Source organism: Ranitomeya imitator, chromosome 7 (assembly GCF_032444005.1).
Source record: "Ranitomeya imitator isolate aRanImi1 chromosome 7, aRanImi1.pri, whole genome shotgun sequence".
Classification (NCBI taxonomy): Eukaryota; Metazoa; Chordata; class Amphibia; order Anura; family Dendrobatidae; genus Ranitomeya; species Ranitomeya imitator.
The window spans coordinates 206,467,689-206,491,307 of NC_091288.1; the positions used below are offsets into that span (position 1 = coordinate 206,467,689).

The 23,619-nt window shown below is 43.6% G+C and overlaps 2 protein-coding genes across 7 annotated transcripts; one reads left to right on the forward strand and one right to left on the reverse strand.

The window, feature by feature from the left end:
• The first annotated feature begins 3,042 nt into the window (after nt 1-3,042).
• ZDHHC4 (zinc finger DHHC-type palmitoyltransferase 4) lies at nt 3,043-10,915 on the forward strand. Its single transcript, XM_069734564.1, has 7 exons — nt 3,043-3,150; nt 5,724-5,853; nt 6,360-6,409; nt 7,497-7,675; nt 7,944-8,069; nt 8,759-9,003; nt 10,407-10,915. The coding sequence occupies exons 2-7, from the start codon at nt 5,731-5,733 to the stop codon at nt 10,641-10,643; spliced, it is 960 nt and encodes a 319-aa protein (XP_069590665.1). The 5' UTR covers nt 3,043-3,150; nt 5,724-5,730; the 3' UTR covers nt 10,644-10,915.
• Nucleotides 10,916-11,202: 287 nt separating this feature from the next.
• Nucleotides 11,203-22,212, reverse strand: E4F1 (E4F transcription factor 1). Of its 6 annotated transcripts, none has more exons than XM_069734560.1 (13): nt 21,995-22,212; nt 20,618-20,760; nt 19,132-19,228; nt 18,857-19,056; nt 18,652-18,772; nt 16,419-16,571; nt 16,081-16,223; nt 15,736-15,841; nt 15,210-15,427; nt 14,856-15,054; nt 14,037-14,203; nt 13,843-13,905; nt 11,203-13,512 (listed from the first exon to the last, which is right to left on the reverse strand). In XM_069734560.1, the coding sequence occupies exons 1-13, from the start codon at nt 22,101-22,103 to the stop codon at nt 13,174-13,176; spliced, it is 2,058 nt and encodes a 685-aa protein (XP_069590661.1). In that variant the 5' UTR covers nt 22,104-22,212; the 3' UTR covers nt 11,203-13,173. The 6 variants fall into 6 exon arrangements, with proteins under 6 accessions (XP_069590661.1, XP_069590662.1, XP_069590663.1 ...); XM_069734561.1 differs by having other exon boundaries at nt 19,132-19,225; nt 21,995-22,191; XM_069734562.1 differs by having other exon boundaries at nt 16,108-16,223; nt 21,995-22,191.
• Between the last annotated feature and the right edge of the window lie 1,407 nt (nt 22,213-23,619).

The window sequence follows — 23,619 nt, forward strand, 5'->3', positions numbered from 1 at the left end:
TATATTCTTGTACATAGGGGCAGTATTATAGTAGTTCTTGTACATAGGAGCAGTATTATAGTAGTTATATTCTTGTACATAGGGGCAGTATTATAGTAGTTATATTCTTGTACATAGAGGCAGTATTATAGTAGTTATATTCTTGTATATAGGGGCAGTATTATAGTAGTTATATTCTTGTACATAAGGTCAGTATTATAGTAGTTATATTCTTGTACATAGGAGCAGTATTATAGTAGTTATATTCTTGTACATAGGAGCAGTATTATAGTAGTTATATTCTTGTACATAGGGGGCAGTATTATATTAGTTATATTCTTGTATATAGGAGCAGTATTATAGTAGTTATATTCTTGTACATAGGAGCAGTATTATAGTAGATATATTCTTGTACATAGGGGCAGTATTATAGTAGTTATATTCTTGTACATAGGAGCAGTATTATAGTAGTTATATTCTTGTACATAGGGGCAGTATTATAGTAGGTATAATTCTTGTACATGGGGGCAGTATTATAGTAGTTATATTCTTGTACATAGGGGCAGTATTATAGTAGATATATTCTTGTACATAGGGGCAGTATTATAGTAGTTATATTCTTGTACATAGGGGCAGTATTATAGTAGTTATATTCTTGTACATAGGAGCAGTATTATAGTAGCTATATTCTTGTACATAGGGGCAGTATTATAGTAGTTATATTCTTGTACATAGGGGCAGTATTATAGTAGTTATATTCTTGTACATAGGGGCAGTATTATAGTAGTTATATTCTTGTACATAGGGGCAGTATTATAGTAGTTATATTCTTGTACATAGGGGCAGTATTATAGTAGTTATATTCTTGTACATAGGAGCAGTATTATAGTAGTTATATTCTTGTACATAGGGGGCAGTATTATAGTAGTTATATTCTTGTACATAGGGGCAGTGTTATAGTAGTTATATTCTTGTACATAGGAGCAGTATTATAGTAGTTATATTCTTGTACATAGGGGCAGTATTATAGTAGTTCTTGTACATAGGAGCAGTATTATAGTAGTTATATTCTTGTACATAGGGGCAGTATTATAGTAGTTATATTCTTGTACATAGAGGCAGTATTATAGTAGTTATATTCTTGTATATAGGGGCAGTATTATAGTAGTTATATTCTTGTACATAAGGTCAGTATTATAGTAGTTATATTCTTGTACATAGGAGCAGTATTATAGTAGTTATATTCTTGTACATAGGGGCAGTATTATAGTAGTTATATTCTTGTACATAGGGGCAGTATTATAGTAGTTATATTCTTGTACATAGGGGCAGTATTATAGTAGTTATATTCATGTACATAGGGGCAGTATTATAGTAGTTATATTCCTGAACATAGGAGCAGTATTATAGTAGTTATATTCTTGTACATAGGGGCAGTATTATAGTAGTTATATTCTTGTACATAGGGGCAGTATTATAGTAGTTATATTCCTGTACATAGGGGCAGTATTATAGTAGTTATATTCCTGTACATAGGAGCAGTATTATAGTAGTTATATTCTTGTACATAGGGGCAGTATTATAGTAGTTATATTCTTGTACATAGGAGCAGTATTATAGTAGTTATATTCTTGTACATAGGAGCAGTATTATAGTAGTTATATTCTTGTACATAGGAGCAGTATTATAGTAGTTATATTCTTGTACATAGGGGCAGTATTATAGTAGTTATATTCCTGTACATAGGGGCAGTATTATAGTAGTTATATTCTTGTACATAGGGGCAGTATTATAGTAGTTATATTCTTGTACATAGGGGCAGTATTATAGTAGTTATATTCCTGTACATAGGGGCAGTATTATAGTAGTTATATTCCTGTACATAGGAGCAGTATTATAGTAGTTATATTCTTGTACATAGGAGCAGTATTATAGTAGTTATATTCCTGTACATAGGGACAGTATTATAGTAGTTATATTCTTGTACATAGGGGCAGTATTATAGTAGTTATATTCTTGTACATAGGAGCAGTATTATAGTAGTTATATTCCTGTACATAGGGACAGTATTATAGTAGTTATATTCTTGTACATAGGGGCAGTATTATAGTAGTTATATTCTTGTACATAGGAGCAGTATTATAGTAGTTATATTCTTGTACATAGGAGCAGTATTATAGTAGTTATATTCTTGTACATAGAGGCAGTATTATAGTAGTTATATTCTTGTACATACAGGCAGTATTATAGTAGTTATATTCTTGTACATAGGGGCAGTATTATAGTAGTTATATTCTTGTACATAGGGGCAGTATTATAGTAGTTATATTCTTGTACATAGGAGCAGTATTATAGTAGTTATATTCTTGTACATAGGGGGCAGTATTATAGTAGTTATATTCTTGTACATAGGAGCAGTATTATAGTAGTTATATTCTTGTACATAGGAGCAGTATTATAGTAGTTATATTCTTGTACATAGGGGCAGTATTATAGTAGTTATATTCCTGTACATAGGACGTGTTGGGCGGTCAGTCGTACACGGCCTCTCTTAGTGACAGTAGGCCTACGTATTGTCCTGCCGCGTCTTGTGTCATGGCTGTTCTTGTAATGTGAGAGGATGAAGATGTCACTCGCAGATAAGTGACTCAGGTGTCCGCGGAGTCGCCTCAGCACCAACTGTTACTATTCATTAGGAGGGAATTTAATAGTGTAATACACTACAGCCCGGAGCGAGGGCAGCATTGAATTTTGCCACCTCACGACCTTCATGCACCCCAATCTACTTGCTGACGGTTTCCATATATGAAAAATAAAGGGATTTTTAACAAAACAGGTCCTAGCACTCGATAACCAGACTTTTGATAACATAAATCAAATTTTACAGCTGAAAACCTGAGGATTTTATCTACTTGCATCATTATTCCTGTCGCTCTGCGCTCGATCATCGACTCTCGATTTAGCAGCCTGCAGCCATTCTCTGCGCCTCGTGTCGATGATTCGGCGTTTGACTTAGAAGCCTGGACACATCCGCGCTCTACTGTAGGACCTGAAGTCGTCTCCATTGCTCTTCTTCCGGGTTTACCAAGATGGCTGCCGCCAGAGCTCACGCTTGTGGGTCCTGCAGGAGGGGATGTGTGTGACTGTGGTGGGCTGACAGCAGTGACCCTGGTAAGTGTTTGTATACCGGGGTGTTATTATGGGATGCAATCTGTCAACTCTTCTAAGAGGGTCTCTTCTTTTTCTGTCACCGTTTCCATGGAAACTGATACACGTTCATAATCGCCATAATAGAAAAGTCATTGCAGGAAGCTGAGATATGAGGGGCTGTTTGCCAGGACTTCACCCTGGGGAGACATTTTTCCTCTTTGGTTAACCCCTTCAAGGCTGCAGATCTTTTTTGTTTTTCTGCCTTTTTTAAAGACCGGTAGCTTTATTTATTTATTTTTTTCCACCAATGTATCTATATGGGGACTTAATTTTTTTGGGGGGTGATATAAGTTGTATTTTTTTTATTGATCCTATGAGGAGACCTATATAACCTTTTTATCACATTTTATTGCATTTTTGTGGCCGAAAAACAAACATTCTGTCGTCGTGATTTTTTATTTTTTTTTTAAAGGGGTCGTCTGGTCTTCTGCTACATTTCTGCAGGCGCTTTTCTGTGACTTCAGACGACTCCCCTTTATTGCTGGTGACAGCGTTCGGTCACGTTACAATCTGCATTTATCTGGCCACATTCCCACTAGACTTGTCCGGCCTTTGCTCAATGCGAGGGAATGGAACAAGGCCGCTCACGTCTAGTCAGCATGTGACTGCATGTATGCAAATCATATAGTTTCCATCACATGTGCTGGCACACAGACTCACTGCACACATTTTTCATGAGACCGGACAACCCCTTTAAATAATGTCATATTTTTATTGATCTGAACTTTTATGGAGTTAGCGATACCAAATGTCCTTTTTTTTTTTTTCTTATAATTTTGAATCCTGAACAGTCCCGTTAACCATTGCTGGTCGCGGAGAGAGTTATGTCCATTTGCTCTAAGGCTTCGTTCACACGATCAGTATTTGGTCAGTTTTTTTACATCAGTATTTATAAGCCAAAATCAGGAGTGGAACAATCAGAGGAAAAGTATAATCGGCGTCGGACTGGAGCACCTTGGGCCCACCAGAGAAAATCATTATTGGGGCCCACTATGTAGCTACATAGAAATAGATACAAGACCACCAATTGTGCGGTAAAAAGCACTAATATCAGGGTATAATATAAGGTAGTTCACGTCTTAATTATGTAGCAAGGGTTGGGGTAGCCCCCTCACAGAATATAATGTAGCCCCCTCATGAAATATAACGCAGTCCCCTCTCATAGAATATAATGCAGCACCCCACAAAATATAATGCAACCCCCTCAGGTATAGCGCAGTCCCCGCCATAAAATATAATGCAGCCCCCCTTATATAGTTTAATGCAGCCACCACAGAATATAATGTAGTCAACTGAGAGAATGCAGCCCCACCACAGAATATAATGCAGCCCCCCATAGAGTATACTGTAGCCCCCTCACAGAGTATGATGTAGCCCCCCATAATATAATGTAGTCTCCTGAGAATAATGCAGTCCCCCCACAGAATATAATGTAGTCCCCTCATAAAGAAGTATAATGCAGCCCCTTTCCACCCCTATCATTGTCCTCATCACCACCTCCATCATTGCATTCTCCCCCACCACTGTCCATTCCACCACCTGCATCATTGCCTCTTCCCCCCCACCATCATTGTCCATTTCATCATCTCCATCATCACCTCCATCATTGCCTCACCCACCACCATGATTGCCCATCACCTCCATCATTGCCTCCCCCACAACCATCATTGCCCATTTCATCACCTCCATCACTGCCTCCCACCACCACCATTGCCCATCACCTCCATCATTGCCTCCCCACCACCAGCATCATTGCCCATCACTTCCATCATTGCCTCCCCCCACCACATCATTGCACATTTCATCACCTCCATCACTGCCTCCCACCACCAATATCATTGTCCTTCACCACACACACACGCAGGCACACAGCACAGCTCACCTCCCCTGAGCAGCAGCTCATCCCAGCAGCCTCTTCCTCGCTGGATTCCTTAAAGCTGACTGAGACAGCAGCACGCTGGATGATGACGTCATCCAGCTGGGCTGTCTCAGACAGGAAGCAGGACGCCGGGAGGTGAGCTGCTCTGTGAGTCTGTGTGCCTGCATGTGTGTATGTGTATGGTGCGGCTTTACATGCGGGCAGTGTTAGCTGCAGCCTGCGGCTAACGCTGCCCGCTATTAAAGAGAAATGGTATTCACGCCTCTCCACGCCCATAGGGGCGTGGGGAAGCATGACTATTCATTTTGCTTTAGCAGCGGGGACAGGATCCTGTCTCCAGCTGCTGCTACTGGCACAGGGCGGGCCCCCTTGACTCAGGGGCCCTATAGCCACTGGCAAGGGGCCCCTGGAGCAGTGGGGGCCCTAGGCAGCTGCTGGCCAGTCAGTGCCTGGGCCCACCGGAGAATCCTCCGGTACTCTGGTGGGCCAGTCCGAGCCTGAGTATAATGAAAGCACATCACCTTTCTGTATTTATCACCCGCACCTGGTTTTGGCTTCCACATCCTGATCGTGTCTCAGTAGGGCAGTGATGAGACAGGGTGGTCCGGAGTTCTGATGTAGGGTCTTCACTAACCTGCATTGTGGCTTATTCCAGCCCCAGCATGGACTTTCTGTGGCTTTTCATCTTCTACGTAATTTTCCTCGTTCTGGGAGTTTCTACTTTCTGTTTCTTGTCCGGACGATCCACCAGCGGCCTGGACGGCGCCCTCCATAGAGCAGAGCAGGTAAGTGACCCCCTTCTTCCAGGACGGAGTTCTGGTACATGGAATTTTTGTATTTATGCATTTTTTGCCAAATGTGTAAAAAGCACATTAAAGGGGTTTCCAATATCAGGGTCGTGCCATAATATAAGACTGATTACACATCTTATAAATCCGCCGTCACTGCAGCTCTGCTGCTCCCTACCGGAATATCAACCATGGTCAGTGATTGGCTGCAGCGGTCACATTTGTACAGCCAGAGAAGGCTGTGTTCATCCTGTTCTTGTCATGCAGAGATGTGACCGCTGCGACCAATCACTGAGACCACCACGCTCGGAAGTCTGACCCCACTTGAAGGAGCACAGCCGTCGAGCTCTTCTTTGTTTTTGTGATTACTGGGACCCCGTGATCAAACTTCTGACTTATCACTACGGCGCTTCGTTACGTTTTATGAAACGGGAGCAGTTTAACCCTTTGTATTTTCCAGGTGATTTTCCCTCTACATTGAGCCAGTGTGTTTTATGTTCCAGGTCATTTCCCGAGTGGCGCCCGTCTGGCTTCAGAGATGTTTCCACACCAGGTGAGGAACACATTACCACATTTAGACCCAGATATTACAATATTATTAATAGTTAAAGGGATCATCCTGTATTGCAGAATGCCCTTTACAGGGTTGTCCCGCCATCTTCATTGATGAATATTGTCGGATAGTTTTTGTAAAAATAGGCCTTTTTGCAATTTGCTTCTTATTGAAATTTTGAAATTGTAGTTTTAGCTTGTTGTGTTGGATGACCGACCACCGCTGCCAGAACATGCACAGTGCCTATAAAGTCTCTTCTTTGGGGTCGTCAGTGCTATGTTGAAGCTGCCCAGGATCACTGGAGCGTGCTGTTACCTCCTAATCCTGGCCAACTTCAGTGCAGTGTTTACAAGCTAGACAGCAACAGCAGTGGTCGGTCTCCTAGGCAACGAGCTGCAAACAAAAGGGTTTATATCTCAGGAACGGCTGCAAGTTTCACAAAGCAGTAACTTGCGACAGTGCTCGTATTTACATTCACTGTCTGACTATATCCATTTTTGAAGATGGGAATAACCCTTTAAAGGGGTTGTTCAGGTTTGAGGTTTGCGTTATGTGACTGCAGACTTGTGAATCCCCAAAGTGCATGCTGTCAGGATTCTCAAGCACATGATTACAAGTATGCGATTTATGTACGTGTGGTCACATACCGACTAGACGTGCGCAGCCTTGCTCAATGCAAGTGTAATGAGCGAGGCGGGAAACGTCTAGTTGGAATGTGGCTGCAAGTATGGAGATTGTGTGACCGCCGGCACCTGAGAATCCTGACAACGCACACACACACACACTATATGTGCAGACTTGAACCCCAAGCCTGGACAACCCCTTTAAGGACTCATGCACAAGGTGACAGCACTGAAATATTCTTCCATACAAGCAATGTTAATGGGTTTATAAAGGAATAAAAGAAAATAGCAGCTTTCTTGTGCATTAGGTCGCCCTGGACATGCTGGGAGTTGCAGTTTCACAACATTGATAAGTTGCAGACCAGTAGTTTATAGCAGCACAATGATGGAGGGTACAGAGAGGATAAGTGGCCATTGCCTTTTCCTGCATTTTGTCATTTTTATTGCTCCCCTCTGGGATTTAGGAGCGGTGCTTTTGTGCTCCTGCACCTGGTCCTGGACGTTCTGGTGTTTGCAGAGTACACGTGGGAGGTCGTGGACTATAGTCTGGAGATGGAGATCAACTGGATCTTGGTATTCCTGCCGTACGTCCTGATCACCGGGAATCTTTATTTCTACTACAAATGCTGCACATCAGACCCAGGTAATGGGACAGGGCAGACGTGGCAGCCGAATGTTCTCCAGTGGGACCTGACAGACTATGAAATGTTCTGGAGTATCAGAACAGCCATAAAAACACACGTAGGAAGCTTTCTCCCACACTGCGGGTCTCGCATCCTCTGTCTCGTCAATATCTCTGCTTACAGCAAGTAACTGGAAACACTCGCCATGAGCAGACTCCGTCCTACAGAAATGCCATGAAGGCCTGACGGGGGAACACTCCTTTATGATCGTGGTCTTTTTGTTTCTAGGAAGAGTCACCAAGCAGAACGAAGCCTTTTATATCCGGGTGTACGAATACGACGAGATCATGTTTCATCACAGCAATGAGTGTCCAACATGTCACCTGATGAAACCGGCGCGGTCAAAACATTGCGGTGAGTGAGGGTTTTTTTTTTTAAAGGGGCTCCTCAGAATTAGAAAACAAAAATGGCAGCTCCTTCCCAGAAGCCCTGCCACAATGTCCTGGGGTCGGGTCTGGCTTCGTCGCTGCAATACCACACTCGACCTATAGAGAGATTTTTGAAAGCAGCCATTTTTTTTTTTCTTTTGGAGATCACGCAAATTTTTTTGCAATTGGGTTTCATTAAAAAAAAGTTTGCAACTTTTGGCTTCTACAAGTTCTTTGTTTCACTGCAAATTCAACTTTGATGTGGTCATAAATCAATCAGAAAAAGACAGATGAGTTACAAACTCCCCATCAAGCGGTCATTGAGCTCGCTGATGGATCCTCAGTTAATTCATAATAGCAGTGCAGAATGTTTAACGAAGCTAAACTGTAAAAATGTTTTTAACCCCAAAATTACTCTGTAAAAAAAATTCCTTTGACTTCATTCATACAGGCGTATTTTTGGGCAGAGTCTCGTCATTTGGGGGTGCAAAAAAAAAAAAAAGTAGCACCCAATCTATTATTCAATGGAACTGTTAAGATGAACCGAATGTCCGCAGGAAATAAAAATAAAACTGCAGCAAGCACTAGTCTCTTGTGTGTTTCGTATGCAGAGTTCTGCTATAATCTGGGCACTTTTCTAATAAATCTGCATTCTTTTTTTTTTTTCCTCGGCAGGCGTCTGCGGGAGCTGCATCCATCGGTTCGACCATCACTGTGTTTGGGTGAATAACTGCATCGGAGCCCTGAATATCAGACACTTCTTACTGTACCTGCTGAGCCTGAGCCTCACGGTCGCCTGCTTGGCGGCTGTATTTACAGCGTTCCTCCTGCAGGTGGTGCTGCTCTCACACATGATGACTGCAGCCTATGTGGACAGTCGGGGGCACGAAGAGATCGCCAGCTTGGCCTATGTTATACAGGTGGGTACAGGACCTGCTGAAGATGGGGGGCGAAGGGTGGTAGCCCACCCCAAAATAGGAATGTTCTAGTAAAAATGGTAAATAACCAACCGCTGCAGTTTAACCGTTTAAATGCCACTTTCAATCCCGGACAGCGACATTTAAAGGACACGATCACGGGGTAACGATGGGTCGTCCTGGTAGCCGAGGACCGGACTTAATAAGAACACGCTATCCTAATATAATCCATCCAGACAGGCGATCGCAGATTCAAGTTCTCAAAAAAGGGGTCTGAAAAATAAAAAAAATCTAAATATATATAAAAATGCAATTAAAACTTGTCTATGTACCATGAAAGATATCAGGCCATCAGACAGGTCCATCAATATTAAAAAAAAAAAAACACTTGGCAATTTTTTTTTTAACTATACAAATGCCAAAAAAATTCAACGTTTGTTTTCCCTATAATTGCACTGACCGTTTTTACAGCATAACAAACATAAGAACAAAACCTCAAAAGTAATAACGGAATTGGTGCTTTTTTTTTTTTTTTTTTTTGCCATTTTTCGGCACGTTATCCGGGAAATTGAATCGTGTCATTCAAAACTACACCTCCTCCTGTAGCCACATCAGCGTACCAGGGAATTACCCCATTTATTCTCCCACATAGTGTACTGGAACCAGGAGAAAAAAAAATTCAAGTGCCGTGAAATTGCAAAAAAAAAAAAAAATGCAATTCCACAATTATTTTTATTTTTTTACCATGTTCACTAAATGGTAAAACTGACCCAGTACTATGATTCCCCGGGTCAGTACGAGTACACAGATACCAAACATGTATAGGTTTTTTCTTTTTAAGTGGTAAAAAAAAATTCAGAAATTTGTCCCCCAAAAATATTTGCTTTTGTCGCCATTTTCAGAGACCTGTAACTGTCTCATTTTTCGGGACCCGGGGCTGGGTGAGCGATACCAGATGTGTATATTTTTTTTTTTAAACTGGGCAAAAGGGAGGCGGCGGGGGGGGGGGGGGGGTGATTCTACTTGAATTTTTTTTTTACTTTTCACTATATTTAATAGTCCCCTTAGGGGACTTGACGCTGCAACCCTCCAATCACCTGTGCTACACATGGCAGGGCTTCTATGTGTAACAAAAAAATCATGATCTATGAACGCCGGCCACAAGCCGTCATTCACAGGAGGATCGATGACATACATGGGGGTCTTTAACAGATCGCTGGCTGTCAGGACAACCCTGCGGTCACGTAACAGGCGGGATCAGTGGCATGCTTCCTGTCTGCATTAAATGCTGCTGTCAACAATTGACATCGGGATTTAACTGGTTAAATCGCAAAATCTCCACTCTGCACAGACCCCCTGCTGGATCGGACTCTTCTCGACACTCACATCTTACTTTTTTTCCCCAGCACCTGTTCCTGACGTTTCCGAGGATCGTCTTCACTCTGGGATTCCTGCTCCTCCTGGTCCTCTTCTTGGGGGGCTACACGTGCTTCGTCTGGTACCTGTCCATCACTAACCGGACCACCAATGAGTGGTACAAGGCATGGAGTATCGCTGCATCTTGTAAAGGCTACTCAAGGGGAATTCTGGGCAACCTGAAAGAAATATTCCAACCTTACACCCAGTATAAGAAGGAGAGATGAGCGATATCGTCTGCATCGGAGACTCAAACTGGAGGTAGCAAGCTTTCTATTGGCTGCCCGTGGAGAGTAACTGAGCATGTGCGACCACCGGCACGCTGCTCATTGGGTGGACATCTTTTTATACGCTAAACGGCGCCATAATAACTTTTTTCCCATGGTGTAAATTGGCAGCTGTTTTTTTTTTAAGAATTATACACTAAATGTATTTAATGATGGGAAAATCCCTTTAAGTGATAAATGCATATGGAGAAATACAGGACGGTAGTAACGTCTCGATCCAACGCCATGATTATGGCGTATCTTTTCTACATGGGGTGGGATGGTATTTGTAGACCGTACATACGTGCCAGCGCTGTGCGTTTTCCCACATATCAGCAGGGCATAAGCGAGTCGGGCCCAAACTCAACAGCCTGGAATGGACCATGAAGCACGGACTTGTGAATACGGCTCGAGGCTAATCAGGCTGCATTCATGTCTAATGTGACCCGAGCCGCCATAATATGGATGCCTGAATGAAACCTTAAAAAAGGGTAAAATAAGTAGAAGTCGGGCACAGACGTCTTATAAATACAATGTTTATTAATACCACTACTAATACCGAGCGTAGTGACGTGTGCTCTTCACATTTCCTCCACGAGGTGGAAGTCGGCCATAATGGGCTGGGTCCCAAAGTTCTTGTGGAGGGGAGGGAGGTATAAAAACATGTAATGAGGCGTTTGCATAGGTATGTAAGGGACCCCCCCCAATAATAATAAACGTGGTGGAAACATCGCTGTCGCGGACCAAGACCGGGTGGATCAGTCCAGTGGAGATCTATAAAGAGCTGCGCCGATCGTACAGCTCCGCCCCGGATCTCATATTTAGGGTGCAGTCAGACGGCCATATAAATTAGAGCACGGTGACGTCTGTCCGGCGGCTCTCCAGACCTGAGCACGACAGCGCCATATATTTCTATGCAGCTGCCACACTTGGTCGGCCCGTCCGTGCATTGTGGTCCGATTTATACAGCCGTCTGACTGCGTCCTAAGAATCGGTCATCAGTATCAAAGTCCTGTAACATTCCTTCACTACCCGACCAGACAGTCACGGCCCGCACCGACCGCTGCCTACAATCATCAGGTCCTATGTAAAGCGATCCCAGTTTAGGTTTTCCAACAAAAACTTTTTTCTTAACGGAAACAACATTGGGGCCGCCGCGTTATTAATTCTTAAATTCTAGGATAACTAAGGATTTTGTCCAGATTTTTCCTAGGAAGAGGATGAGACGCGGCAGGAGAGCAGGTCGGGAACCTGTTACCGGATAGGTGCCGTCCGAGTGCCATGAAGCACAGTTCGACTTTCTTATTGCGACCGTATAACTTTTACTTTGAATGCTGCATTGTTTTAGACAAACCACACTCCGAGCTAGACCTGTGAGCCTACGTGGACTGGGCTGTATGCTATCAGAACCACATCGGTTCCCTTTAAATTTTCTAAAAGGGGTTGATAACTTATAGAGTGGTGTGGGTCCAGCAGCTGGGACCCTCACTGATCAGCAGATGTAGTTGCAGTGACATGCCCGACCACCGCTCCATTCATTCCCTATGGGGTCTGTTCTTGGATTTTTCTGGCAAGTCCCATTGATAGTGAATGGAGTAGTGGTCGGTTACGCGCATAAAACCAAAAAGGTGTTGGCATAAAGATTACAAGAAACTACAGCTGTGTTCTCATATACAATAAAGTCCTGCAGAGCTGATGGCTGATTCATTGGTTAAAGGGTCTGTCTGATTTTTAACAATCCCTTTAAGAATCCTTTGCGAGGAATGTTTAGCTAATCTGGAGGACTGTCTTTTGCCGCAGCCTCGGAGTGAATTACTAAATCAACCTGTGGACATTTTACCAAGTTTTAGGCAACAGTTGGACGTAAAGAACTAACGTCCATTTCTTACAAGGCTCGTCCTGTCACCGAGAAGGCAGACATGTCACTTACACCTGTAACATATGCACTCGTATTCATGTCTCTATGGATGCTGGAGATTCGGGGATGACACCCATGTCTTGTTATGAGTGTGACCCTACTCCCTGGAGCGATGAGGGACTTACTAAGAACATTCCTCTGACGGAGTCGCACGTACAACCCTCCCCTGTATGATGCAGCCATGAAGTTCCCACTTGTGATCGAAGAGCTGCAGGTTTCTCAATGTGAGAAGGATTTGGGGGTTGGGGCTACAGCTATTCACCCCAATACAGACATTAGAAGATGACCGACACAGGATCATAACTGAGAATGCAAAGCTCAAAAGGCACCAGTGTTATTCTGAGCTTACCACGTCCTCACACCTCAGAAAAATCGGGTCAGTGTCACTTTAATGCACCAGCAGCTGAAAAAAATAAAAATCTCCCATCACATGGTGCCATAGTCTCGGGCCTTCATCAGTCTGCAGCATGAAGGTCTTTGCCGATACACCGCACCATGCAGTGAAGGGTGAAATTCACAGCAGACCAGTGTACAAAATTTGGCTTCTTGTTTCGTCCCAACTGGAGTAGACGGCTACACGATAACAGTCTGGACCTCCACCTCCCCTGTCTGTGCCGCGATGACAAACTCCTCAACCTGTTCCACATCCTCTGCAGCTATTACTTCCTCCACGGGAGAAAGTTCATTGGCGATTACTGCCCCGTCTCCTATGGCCGAGGCCAGAGTCAGGGCGACTTGCTCAGTCAGGGACTCAGGGGTAGCGATGGTTATGGTGTCTGTAGTGGGGACTTCCTCGATGCAGGGCTCAGTAGTGTCGTCATCGTCCAGTGTCACATTTTGGACAATGATCCGTTGTCCCGAGTTGGCGCTGCGCACCAGATGCTGGACTACATTCAGAATACGGCCGTCCACCTAGCAAGGCAAGAAGGCTCGGTGAGCAGACAGAGGAAATAAAAGACAGCCCATATAATATCTTATTCCCTACTCGGCCTAGAAATAAAACAAATCTGGCGAGGAGTAAATCACGTAGGGTCTGACCTCTGGGACCCCCACCAGTTTTAAGGATGAAGGGTCTTGGTAATTAGTGAGCAGAGCCATTGACCTTATTATCCAACACGGCATACACTTTAATCGATCTATCCCTCCAACATTGGCGCGTTAAGACGACTTATCTAACATGTCTGGTGTCCATTAGCAACAAGTGACTGAAATGCTGCCATCTATAATATTACCGCCACTCACCTCCTGCGTTCCTGTGCTCTGCAGCAGCTCAGCCGCCTCAGTAGTTTCTATTTCTTCAGAAGTCTGTGGATGAGGAGAAAAGAAAAAAGGACAAAACTAAAATGCTGGCCGCCACCAAGTGTCCCCACCAGGACGCCGCTTCTGGAGACCCTGGACACAGAATGTAGTATTTTTTTCAGTTTACTATTAAATACCTCAATAATATATTCCTGAGTATCGGCGACCACTGAAGAAAACTCCACCAGCATCGTGTGCGGCTCCTCGGAGGCCGTTGTGCTGCTCATGGCTTCCGAACTACTGCTGTTTTCAGTCGCCGTCTGTTCAGTCTGATCTGTGTCCAGCTGAAAAATCATGCAGCCCCCTGGAGAGGACAGAAAAAAGTGAACAGTGAGCCCCCTAAAAAAAAAACCAAGATATTGTTGCAATACAGTGGATCTTTGGGGTACGTGCGAAACCACTCACTTCCACATCAGAAGGAGCACAGTGTCAATGACATCGTGCCGAATGCGAGCGAGTCCTGGTAGGTATGTAATCCCCCCTATAAGGAAATGAGGCGCCATTTTTTGTGTTTTTCCCTCCCCTTATTGCAATAGTAATAACTTAATTTCTCCATCCCTACAGACATATTGTTTATTGCGGGCCGAGTTGTACTTTTAAAGACGCCATTGATTTTACCATATAGTGTACTGGAAAACAAGAGAAAAAATTCAATTGCAGTGAAAATGCAATTTCGCAGTTTTTTTTTTTTATTTAAATGTTCCCTAAATGCTAAAACTGACCTAGTAATAGGATTCATCAGGTCAGTATGAGTGCGCAGATACCAATGTATACTTTATTTAGGTGGTGAAGAAAAAAGTATCTGAAAAACCTTTTTGCTTTTGTCCCCATTTTCTGAGACCCATAATGTTTTCAGCCGATTAAATCAGCTTTTATGTGCGGGGAGAAATGCGGGCTCAGCGCCAGAGCCCGCATCAAGGTAGAGGACACGACATGACGTAACTGCGGACACTTGCCTTTGGTCTTCATGTGGCGGTTCAACGTTCCGTGCTCTGCAAATCCTCGGCCGCATCTGGGACACTTGAATGGTTTCTCGCCCGTGTGGTGCCTGATGTGCCGCACCAAGGAGCCCTTCTCCCTAAAGCTATGGGGGCAGTACTGGCACACGTACGGCTTGTCTTCCATGTGGGTGCGTAAATGAACTTGCTGAGCGTTCTGTGACAAGAAACAGACAAAATTGGAGCTCATATAATAGAAAAAAATGGATTAAAGGGGATGTCTGTGGAAACAAAAAAAGAAAAGAAAACTTTGCCATGGGGACAGAATATGTAAAACGTACACAGATACCGCCGCCCTTGCCCCCCTCTCACCTTTGTTTTGTATTTTTTCCCACACTTCGGACAAGAGTACGGCCGGTCATCAGAGTGCACCCTCATGTGGCCCTTGACATGCGCTATCGTTTTGTACATCTTCCCACATTCTCCGCATCTGTATTTCCGGATATTGCCGTGGGATTCCTGATGCTTTTTCAGCATGTGAGCCTTCAAAAATTCACGGCCGCACTCATCGCAGCGAAACAGCTTGCACCCTGCGGAGACGAGCAGAGGTTCATTAACCGGTTTCACCACGGTGTCCATCTCTTGCAGGAAAACGCAGACTGACAAAATGTTATTCGAGCTTGGACACAATACCTGCAATCAAGACAGGAATTGTGGCCGTGATGGACGAGAAAATACAGTCACGATACGATGTGGCAGAGAAAGTGTTTTTGTTTTTTTCAGAACGTCAGGGGGCTTTTCTGTGATTTTATCATACAGAATTCTGTGTTTTCGCCCATCTATCCTGGCCCCCCCACGCTCTCAGTACCCAGGGTAGGCGCAGCAGATGATGCTTTACCTTCATGTCCTTTCAGATGGACCTTTAAGGAGTTGACACTCTTGCAAATTTCCCCGCACTCCGGACACTGGAGATCCTCTGCGTCCTTGTTCATTATGCCATCTATCTATAGGAAAAAAAGAACCAGATAACGGATATCATCACACCTTAATACCCTACAGCTTTTTACTAGTGAGGTCACGTAGCCCCCTGCACAAAATGACAATATCTGATCACTGTCTGTCTCCATCTCCATCCCTGCATGTCAAAACAAACAGACTACTGACAAGCTGCGACTGGAGCTACGGCGGCGTCTCGAGGTCGGTAGACTTGATTTGACACCTTACAGTAAAAATCACTACTCACCCCCGTTTTGAAAGCCACAGCTCGCACCTGGACATGAATCTCATGCAGTAGGTTGCCCTTCTCGTCCGTCACTAGTTGGATCACCGGGCTGCCGTCTAGTTCATCGGTTCCTAAGTGCGACGTGACGTCTGTAGATACTAAAACTACAACAGGGAAAGACGGAAAACTCAAATTCATGCTGGAAGAGTAAAAAAAATGCAGCGGACAAACAGGTTACAAAATCTGGCACCATCAACCCTAATCATCATACAAGCCAAGAAAATAAGGATAAAAGGAAAGCGCTCACTGGTTGCAGACCCCTCTAGTACATAAGAAATGACACTTTGCTGTGCACAGACCTGATGAGTTTTCATCCCGTTTCAGCACGATGCTGTTTCCCATGACGTGGCTGATCTTCTCTGTGCAGGGCGTCAGAGACCTCATATGCCTCGATAACGCCCCCGACTCTCGGAAACTCTTCCCGCACTTTGAGCAGCCGTATGGTCGTTCGTCTAGTAAGGAAAAAACAAGAGACCAAAAAGGAAAGCGACGTTTCTTACTGCTCATTTTGTGTATCCATAGAAAGAAAATAAGGGGCTTCCTAGACAAGACCACCCAACGCTGGCCAAAATGGATAACGGCAAAAATACAGTCTGCAGCCCTTACATGTGCTGTTGACACAACCCCCACACAGGCACGTTATATCTCAGAGCAATAAGCAGACGCGGATTTTCTAAAGCCGTTACCGGACAGTGACCATTTGGCAAACATGCGGCAGCGGTGACTTAGTGGTAAGAGCTGCGACGGTCGTGAATCCTGCTCTCGGGATACCACAACCCAGGAGTCTGGGCCCGATGTTAGTTGTTCCCTCTCACCGGACATTAGGGCTGCTCCTGAAAAGTCACCAAAAAGGAACGTTTGCCCAAAAATCAGATATGCCGGACCCGTCTTTTCCCTGACACCATCTGTCCTGTCGGCCGAGCCCACCCATGTCGGCAGATTCATCTGACGGTCTAATGTGTTTTGTGATTATCCCCACCGTCAAGCCGGTGAGACAAACCTTTTGTAACCCCTTCACAGCCTCCGCCGTACTATTACTGCGGAGGTCGGATCCCCTGCTTTGATGAGCCAGAGCCCACCTCAAAGCCGGGACATGTCAGCTGTTCAAAATAGCTGACATGTGCCCGCAATAGCAGCGGGTGAAATTGTGATTCACCAGCCGCTATTAACTAGTTAAAGGCTGCTGTCAAATGCTGACAGCGGCATTTAACTGGCGCTTCCGGCCATCGGGCCGGAAATGAGCGCATCGCCGACCCCCATCACATGATCGGAGGTCAGCGATGCGTCAGGATAGTAACCATAGAGGTCCTTGAGACCTCTCTGGTTACTGATCGCCGGCAGCTGTGAGCGCCACCCTGTGGTCGGCGCTCATAGCAAGCCTGTAATTCAGCTACATAGGAGCGATCTGATGATCGCTCCCATGTAGCTGAGCCGATCAGGCTGTGGCAGCTTCTAGCCTCCCATGAAGGCTGTTGAAGCATGGCAAAAGTAAAATAAAAAGTTTAAAAAAATATATATATAAAAGTTTAAATCACCCCCCTTTCGCCCCATTCAAAATAAAACAATAAAATAAAAAAAAAAAATCAAACCTACACATATTTGGTATCGCCACGCTCAGAATTGCCCAATCAATAAAAAAAAGGATTAACCTGATCGCTAAACAGCGTAGCGAGAAAAAAATTTGAAACGCCAGAATTACGTTTTTTTTGGTCTCAGCGACATTGCATTAAAATGCAATAACGGGCAATCAAAACAACGTATCTGCACCAAAATGGCGTCATTTAAAAACGTCAGCTAGGCACTCAAAAAATAAGCCCTCACCCGACCCCAGATCACAAAAAATGGAGATCTACGGGTATTGGAAAACTGCGCAATTTTTTTTTTTTTTTTTTTTTTTTTTTTTTAGCAAAGTTAGGATTTTTTTTTACCACTTAGATAAAACGTAACCTAGACATGTTTGGTGTCTATGAACTCGTGATGACGTGGAGAATCATTTAGTGAACCTAGCACAAAAGCCAAACAAAAAACAAGTGTGGGATTGCACTTTTTTTTGCAATTTCACCGCACTTGGAATTTCTTTCCCGTTTTCTAATACACGACATGCTAAAACCAATGATGTCGTTCAAAAGTGAAACTTGTCCCGTAAAAAGCAAGCCCTCACATGACCATATTGACGGAAAAAAAAAAAAAAAAAGTTATGGCTCTGGGAAGGAGGGGAATGAAAAACGAGAACGCAAAAACGGAAAAGGGCAAGGTCCTGAAGGGGTTAAAGGTGGCCGAACACAATGGACTTGTATCAGCTGAACGAGTCGATTTCACTAGGACCGACCTTGGCCGAGTTAGGGAGGAGAAACTATGAGCTACGCCGAATTTCAACATGTAGATTACTCCGTCCTGTTCTTGCGTATGGGGAATTTGTTACATGCCAGCTATTAGCAGTGGCCGATCATCGTTCTGCCTACACCACAGATCACACAGCCCAGTGACGGGGCGGTGGTCCCTGGGACAGCCCTCTTCCTTCCCCCCCCTTACCGGTGTGCCTCCTGATGTGGCGGATGAGGGAGCCCTTGGTCCTGAATGAATCCGCGCACAGCTTGCACTGAAAGTCTTTACTGGAGCTGTGTGTCAGCATGTGAGCCTTCAGGATGGTGCACTACAAAGGAAGCGGAGGACATCAAACATACGGGGGTCCTCAGGGATGAAAGCACCACTGTACGGACAGCCTAAAAACACCTACGCTTTTAAAGGTCTTCTCACACGTCTGACAAATAAAGCGGCCTCTCTCGTCCACAATCATCTTCACCAGGTGAGACTCGTCGGTCTGTATGGGCACCTCGGGGCCTTCCTGCCAGTCCACCTCCATTCCCTGAAGGTCGCCCCTTTGGATGCCCACCATACTGTCCTCGCTGGAGACAATCTTCACCTCTTCGGATATCGCTGAGATAGGAAATAAATGTAAGAGGCCGACGGCTGGATCCTGGTGGGACATTAGGTGCTGGTGCGGAGCCGTACCGCTATCCGGAGAGCTGCTCATCTCCTGTAAGGAGCTCGTCTCCACAACCACGTGAGAGATGTCCACGTCATCTTCTTCTATACACGGCACCACCTGCTGTGACAAACACTCGTGACATTTATTACCTCATAGGTCCCAAGTGAATACAAGAATATCTCTTATATTAGCGATTCGATAATCCAGCAGATGAATTTAGAGTGGTCCCCCCACACCCCCAAGACATTTACTCTCTTGGCATGTAGCGAGAAGCTCCAAACCTACATGACGGTAGGTAAGATGAGCTGAAAATAAAAGCAGAAAGCTGCTCCTGACATCAACATAATGTGAACTGAGCCTAATCTGCACACGGAGGCCTTGCTGTGTAAGACCCCTGTACACATTAGAGAACTATCAGCTGAACAACTATCGAGATCTCTCTCCCGACTCCCCCCATACAAGAACGCTGGAACCCTCCGTGACAGCAACACTCCTAGGATCTACCTGCAAAACGGTCTCCAGGGAGAAAAAAAAAAAGGATTGGCCGCAAAAACCCAACATGCCGAACCCTTCCCTCCCCCGACAGAACCCCAGCACATTACACTGAGGTGAGCTGTGACATCACCTATTGTGGATGGTGGATCCTGTGTTATCTACTGTATACAGAGGTGTTAGCCATTGTACAGGAGGAGGAGGTGAGCTGTGACATCACCTATTGTGAATGGTGGATCCTGTGTTATCTACTGTATATAGAGGTGCTATCAGTCATTGTACAGGAGGAGGTGAGCTGTGACATCACCTATTGTGGATAGTGGATCCTGTGTTATCTACTGAATATAGAGGTGCTATCAGTCATTGTACAGGAGGAGGAGGTGAGCTGTGACATCACCTATTGTGAATGGTGGATCCTGTGTTATATACTGTATATAGCGGTGTTATCAGTCATTGTTCAGGAGGAGGAGGTGAACTGTGACATCACCTATTGTGAATGGTGGATCCTGTGTTATCTACTGTATATAGAGGTCTTATCAGTCATTGTACAGGAGGAGGAGGTGAGCTGTGACATCACCTATTGTGAATGGTGGATCCTGTGTTATCTACTGTATATAGAGGTGGTATCAGTCATTGTACAGGAGGAGGAGGTGAGCTGTGACATCACCTATTGTGAATGGTGGATCCTGTGTTATCTACTGTATTTAGAGGTGTTATCAGTCATTGTACAGGAGGAGGAGGTGGTGAGCTGTGACATCACCTATTGTGAATGGTGGATAATGCGTTATCTACTATATTTAGAGGTGTTATCAGTCATTGTATTCCTGTCTGTTGTGATAATGAGATGACTGTGGAGGTAATCTTTACAGACCAGGTTACTGCACTCCCATATACATTAGACTATTATATGTTCAATGAGCTCTTGATAAGATAAGCCAGTCTATCCATCTATCCCCCCCCCGGATAGGGGGGTTACGTTGTGAAGAGCCTTCCCTGGATGCGACGCGTCCCCTTTACCTCTTGGCTGCTGAGGACGGATATGGAGGACTCGAAGCTTTCATCCAGGTCCCGCTGACAGGCCTTTTGTATCTGGTGCTGGACAAACTCTTCCAAGCTCGTGAATTCAGCCTGACAGCGACCACATCTATGCACATCCTCATCTGCAACCAGCAAGAAAAAAAAAGAAGAAATCATAAATATAAAGACTTCTAACAGTCGCCTAAAATTCATTCAAAGCTGCATTCAAAACTTCTTTTTCTTCTTCTGACCGTCTTTGTTCACACCGGCCGCAGCTGCCACAGGCTGAACCTTATAGGAGACGGCGATTTTCACTGTATATTATTACAGTATGTGGTACAAGTGATCCGACGATCGCAGGGTCAAAACACTCAAGGGGAATAAAAAAGAAAAGTTAAAAAAAAAAAAAACCTTTAAATTTCAATCCAAGTTCTCACATTAAAAATAAAAAAAATATATAAACAAACGCACAAAAAAAGAGAAGACGAAAAAAAGGAAACGGAAATGTGAAACAAACCACAATATGGACCTTATATCCACTGCAGAGAGATCAGCAAGCCCAGGAAATGCTGGGAGTTGTAGTGTGCCATCATCTTAGGGTTTGTTCACACGCTGCAGTTTTCCACGAGTTTACAGTACCATGTAAACCTATGGAAAACAAAATCCGCAGCGCACATGCTGCGGAAAAAAAACACGTGCGGAAACGCCGCGTTTTATATTCCGCAGCATGTCAATTCTTTGCGCAGATTCCGCAGCGGTTTACACCTGCTCCATAATAGGAATCCGCACAAAAACCGCGGTAATTCCGCAGGTAATCCGCAGTGCGGTTTACCTGCGGATTTACAAAAAAACAGGTGCGGGAAAAATCCGCAGACATCCCACCTACGTGTGCACATACCCTAAAAAGAAAAATACTGCACTACAGAGAGCAGACAGGAATGTCACAGGTCATTAATGGGTTAAATATATATATATATTACCCACGGCATATATAATCTCCATCTATATCCGCACATACTCCATTTGACCCATTAATGACCATTGTAGTCACAGGACGCACCTGCCTCCTTTCGGCAGCGATCAGATCTCTGTTTAACCATTTAAATGTGTTTAAATTTCAACACATACAAGCAAATTATAAAATGATTTCACCAGTATCCAATAAAAAATTTAAAACAAAAAAAAAAGGGAAAAAAAAAGTTATGGCTCCTGGAAGAAGAAAATATGAAAGGAAAACTGTCCGGTTGCTGAAGGGGTTAATGGCTGTTGTGGGGTCAGGGCCCAGGGCTGCCCTCTCCTCTCCTCACACGTGCACTTGTTGTGGCCCTGCAGGGGAGGACCCGCACAATATGGGGCCCCGGCCCTTCCCCCTCTCACCTTCCTCCTTAAAGTGGTCGATGAGGGGCCCCGCGGGGAGGCAGGGAATGACCAGACCGCCGGGCACAGCCTCCGCGTCTCCCTCCTCCGGCTCCAGCTCCGAGCTCATCCCTCGCCGGGACTTCTCCTCCTTCTGTCGTAACGAACCGAGCGCACAGCGGCAACAACACGACGCAAAATGGCGACTTTACGACCGTGTCGTCATAACAACGGAGGAGGGCCTGGCACGTAAAGGAGAAGGCCAGAGTGAGAACGTGACGGCGCGACGCAAAAGAGGCGGAGCGGCCATATTGGTGAAGGGCAAATTGCCAGAAGGTGTAGTAGGTGATGAAATTGTGTTGCCACATATGCCTGAAGGCAGGAGATAAATGTAGGACCCTTGCCTAAACAAAAAATGCCCTGTCCTCTTTATATATTTTAGTGACTGAAAAATCTCAAAACTTTGTGAACATTATTTTTTTTCATTTTTTTTTCTATATATATATTTTAGTGACTGAAAAATCTCAAAACTTTGTGAACATTATTTTTTTCATTTTTTTTTCTTTATATATTTTAGTGACTGAAAAATCTCAAAACTTTGTGAACATTATTTTTATTTATCATTTTTTTTTCTTTATATATTTTAGTGACTGAAAAACCTCAAAACTTTGTGAACATTATTTTTTTTTCTTTTTTTTTCTTTATATATTTTAGTGACTGAATCTCAAAACTTTGTGAACATTATTTTTTTTCATTTTTTTTTCTTTATATATTTTAGTGACTGAAAAATCTCAAAACTTTGTGAACATTATTTTTTTTTCTTTTTTTTTCTTTATATATTTTAGTGACTGAATCTCAAAACTTTGTGAACATTATTTTTTTCATTTTTTTTATATATTTTAGTGACTGAAAAATCTCAAAACTTTGTGAACATTATTTTTTTCATTTTATTCTTTATATATTTTAGTGACTGGAAAATCTCAAAACTTTGTGAACATTATTTTTTTCATTTTTTTTTCTTTATATATTTTAGTGACTGAAAAATCTCAAAACTTTGTGAACATTATTTTTTCAGTTTTTTTTAATTTTTCTGTGGGGGCGAGCTGTAGTTTTTCATAGTGCCATATTAAGGTGCATTACATCATTTCGATCGCTTTTTTTTGGGGGGGAAAGAGAATCGCTGCAAGCGACCAATAGCAATTCTGGATTTTTAATCATTTATTTTTACTGTTTTATGATGATTATTTCTTTATTTTGTTGATAGATCGGACTGTTATGCACATGACGATACCAGAGATATTTTTTTTATTATTTTCTATTGCTGGAAAAAAAAAAAAAAAAAGATTCAAACTTTTATGTTTTTTTTTTTTTTTGTAGATTATTATTTTATTTTATTTATTTATTTTTTTATTATTTTTCTGTGGGAGCGAGCTGTAGTTTTTCATAGTGCCATATTAAGGTGCATTATATCATTTCGATCGCTTTTTTTGGGGGGGGGGGGAAGAGAAGCGCTGCAAGTGACCAATAGCAATTCTGGATTCTTAATCATTTATTTTTACTGTTTTATGATGATTATTTCTTTATTTTGTTGATAGATCGGATTGTTATGCACATGACGATACCAGAGATATTTTTTTTATTATTTT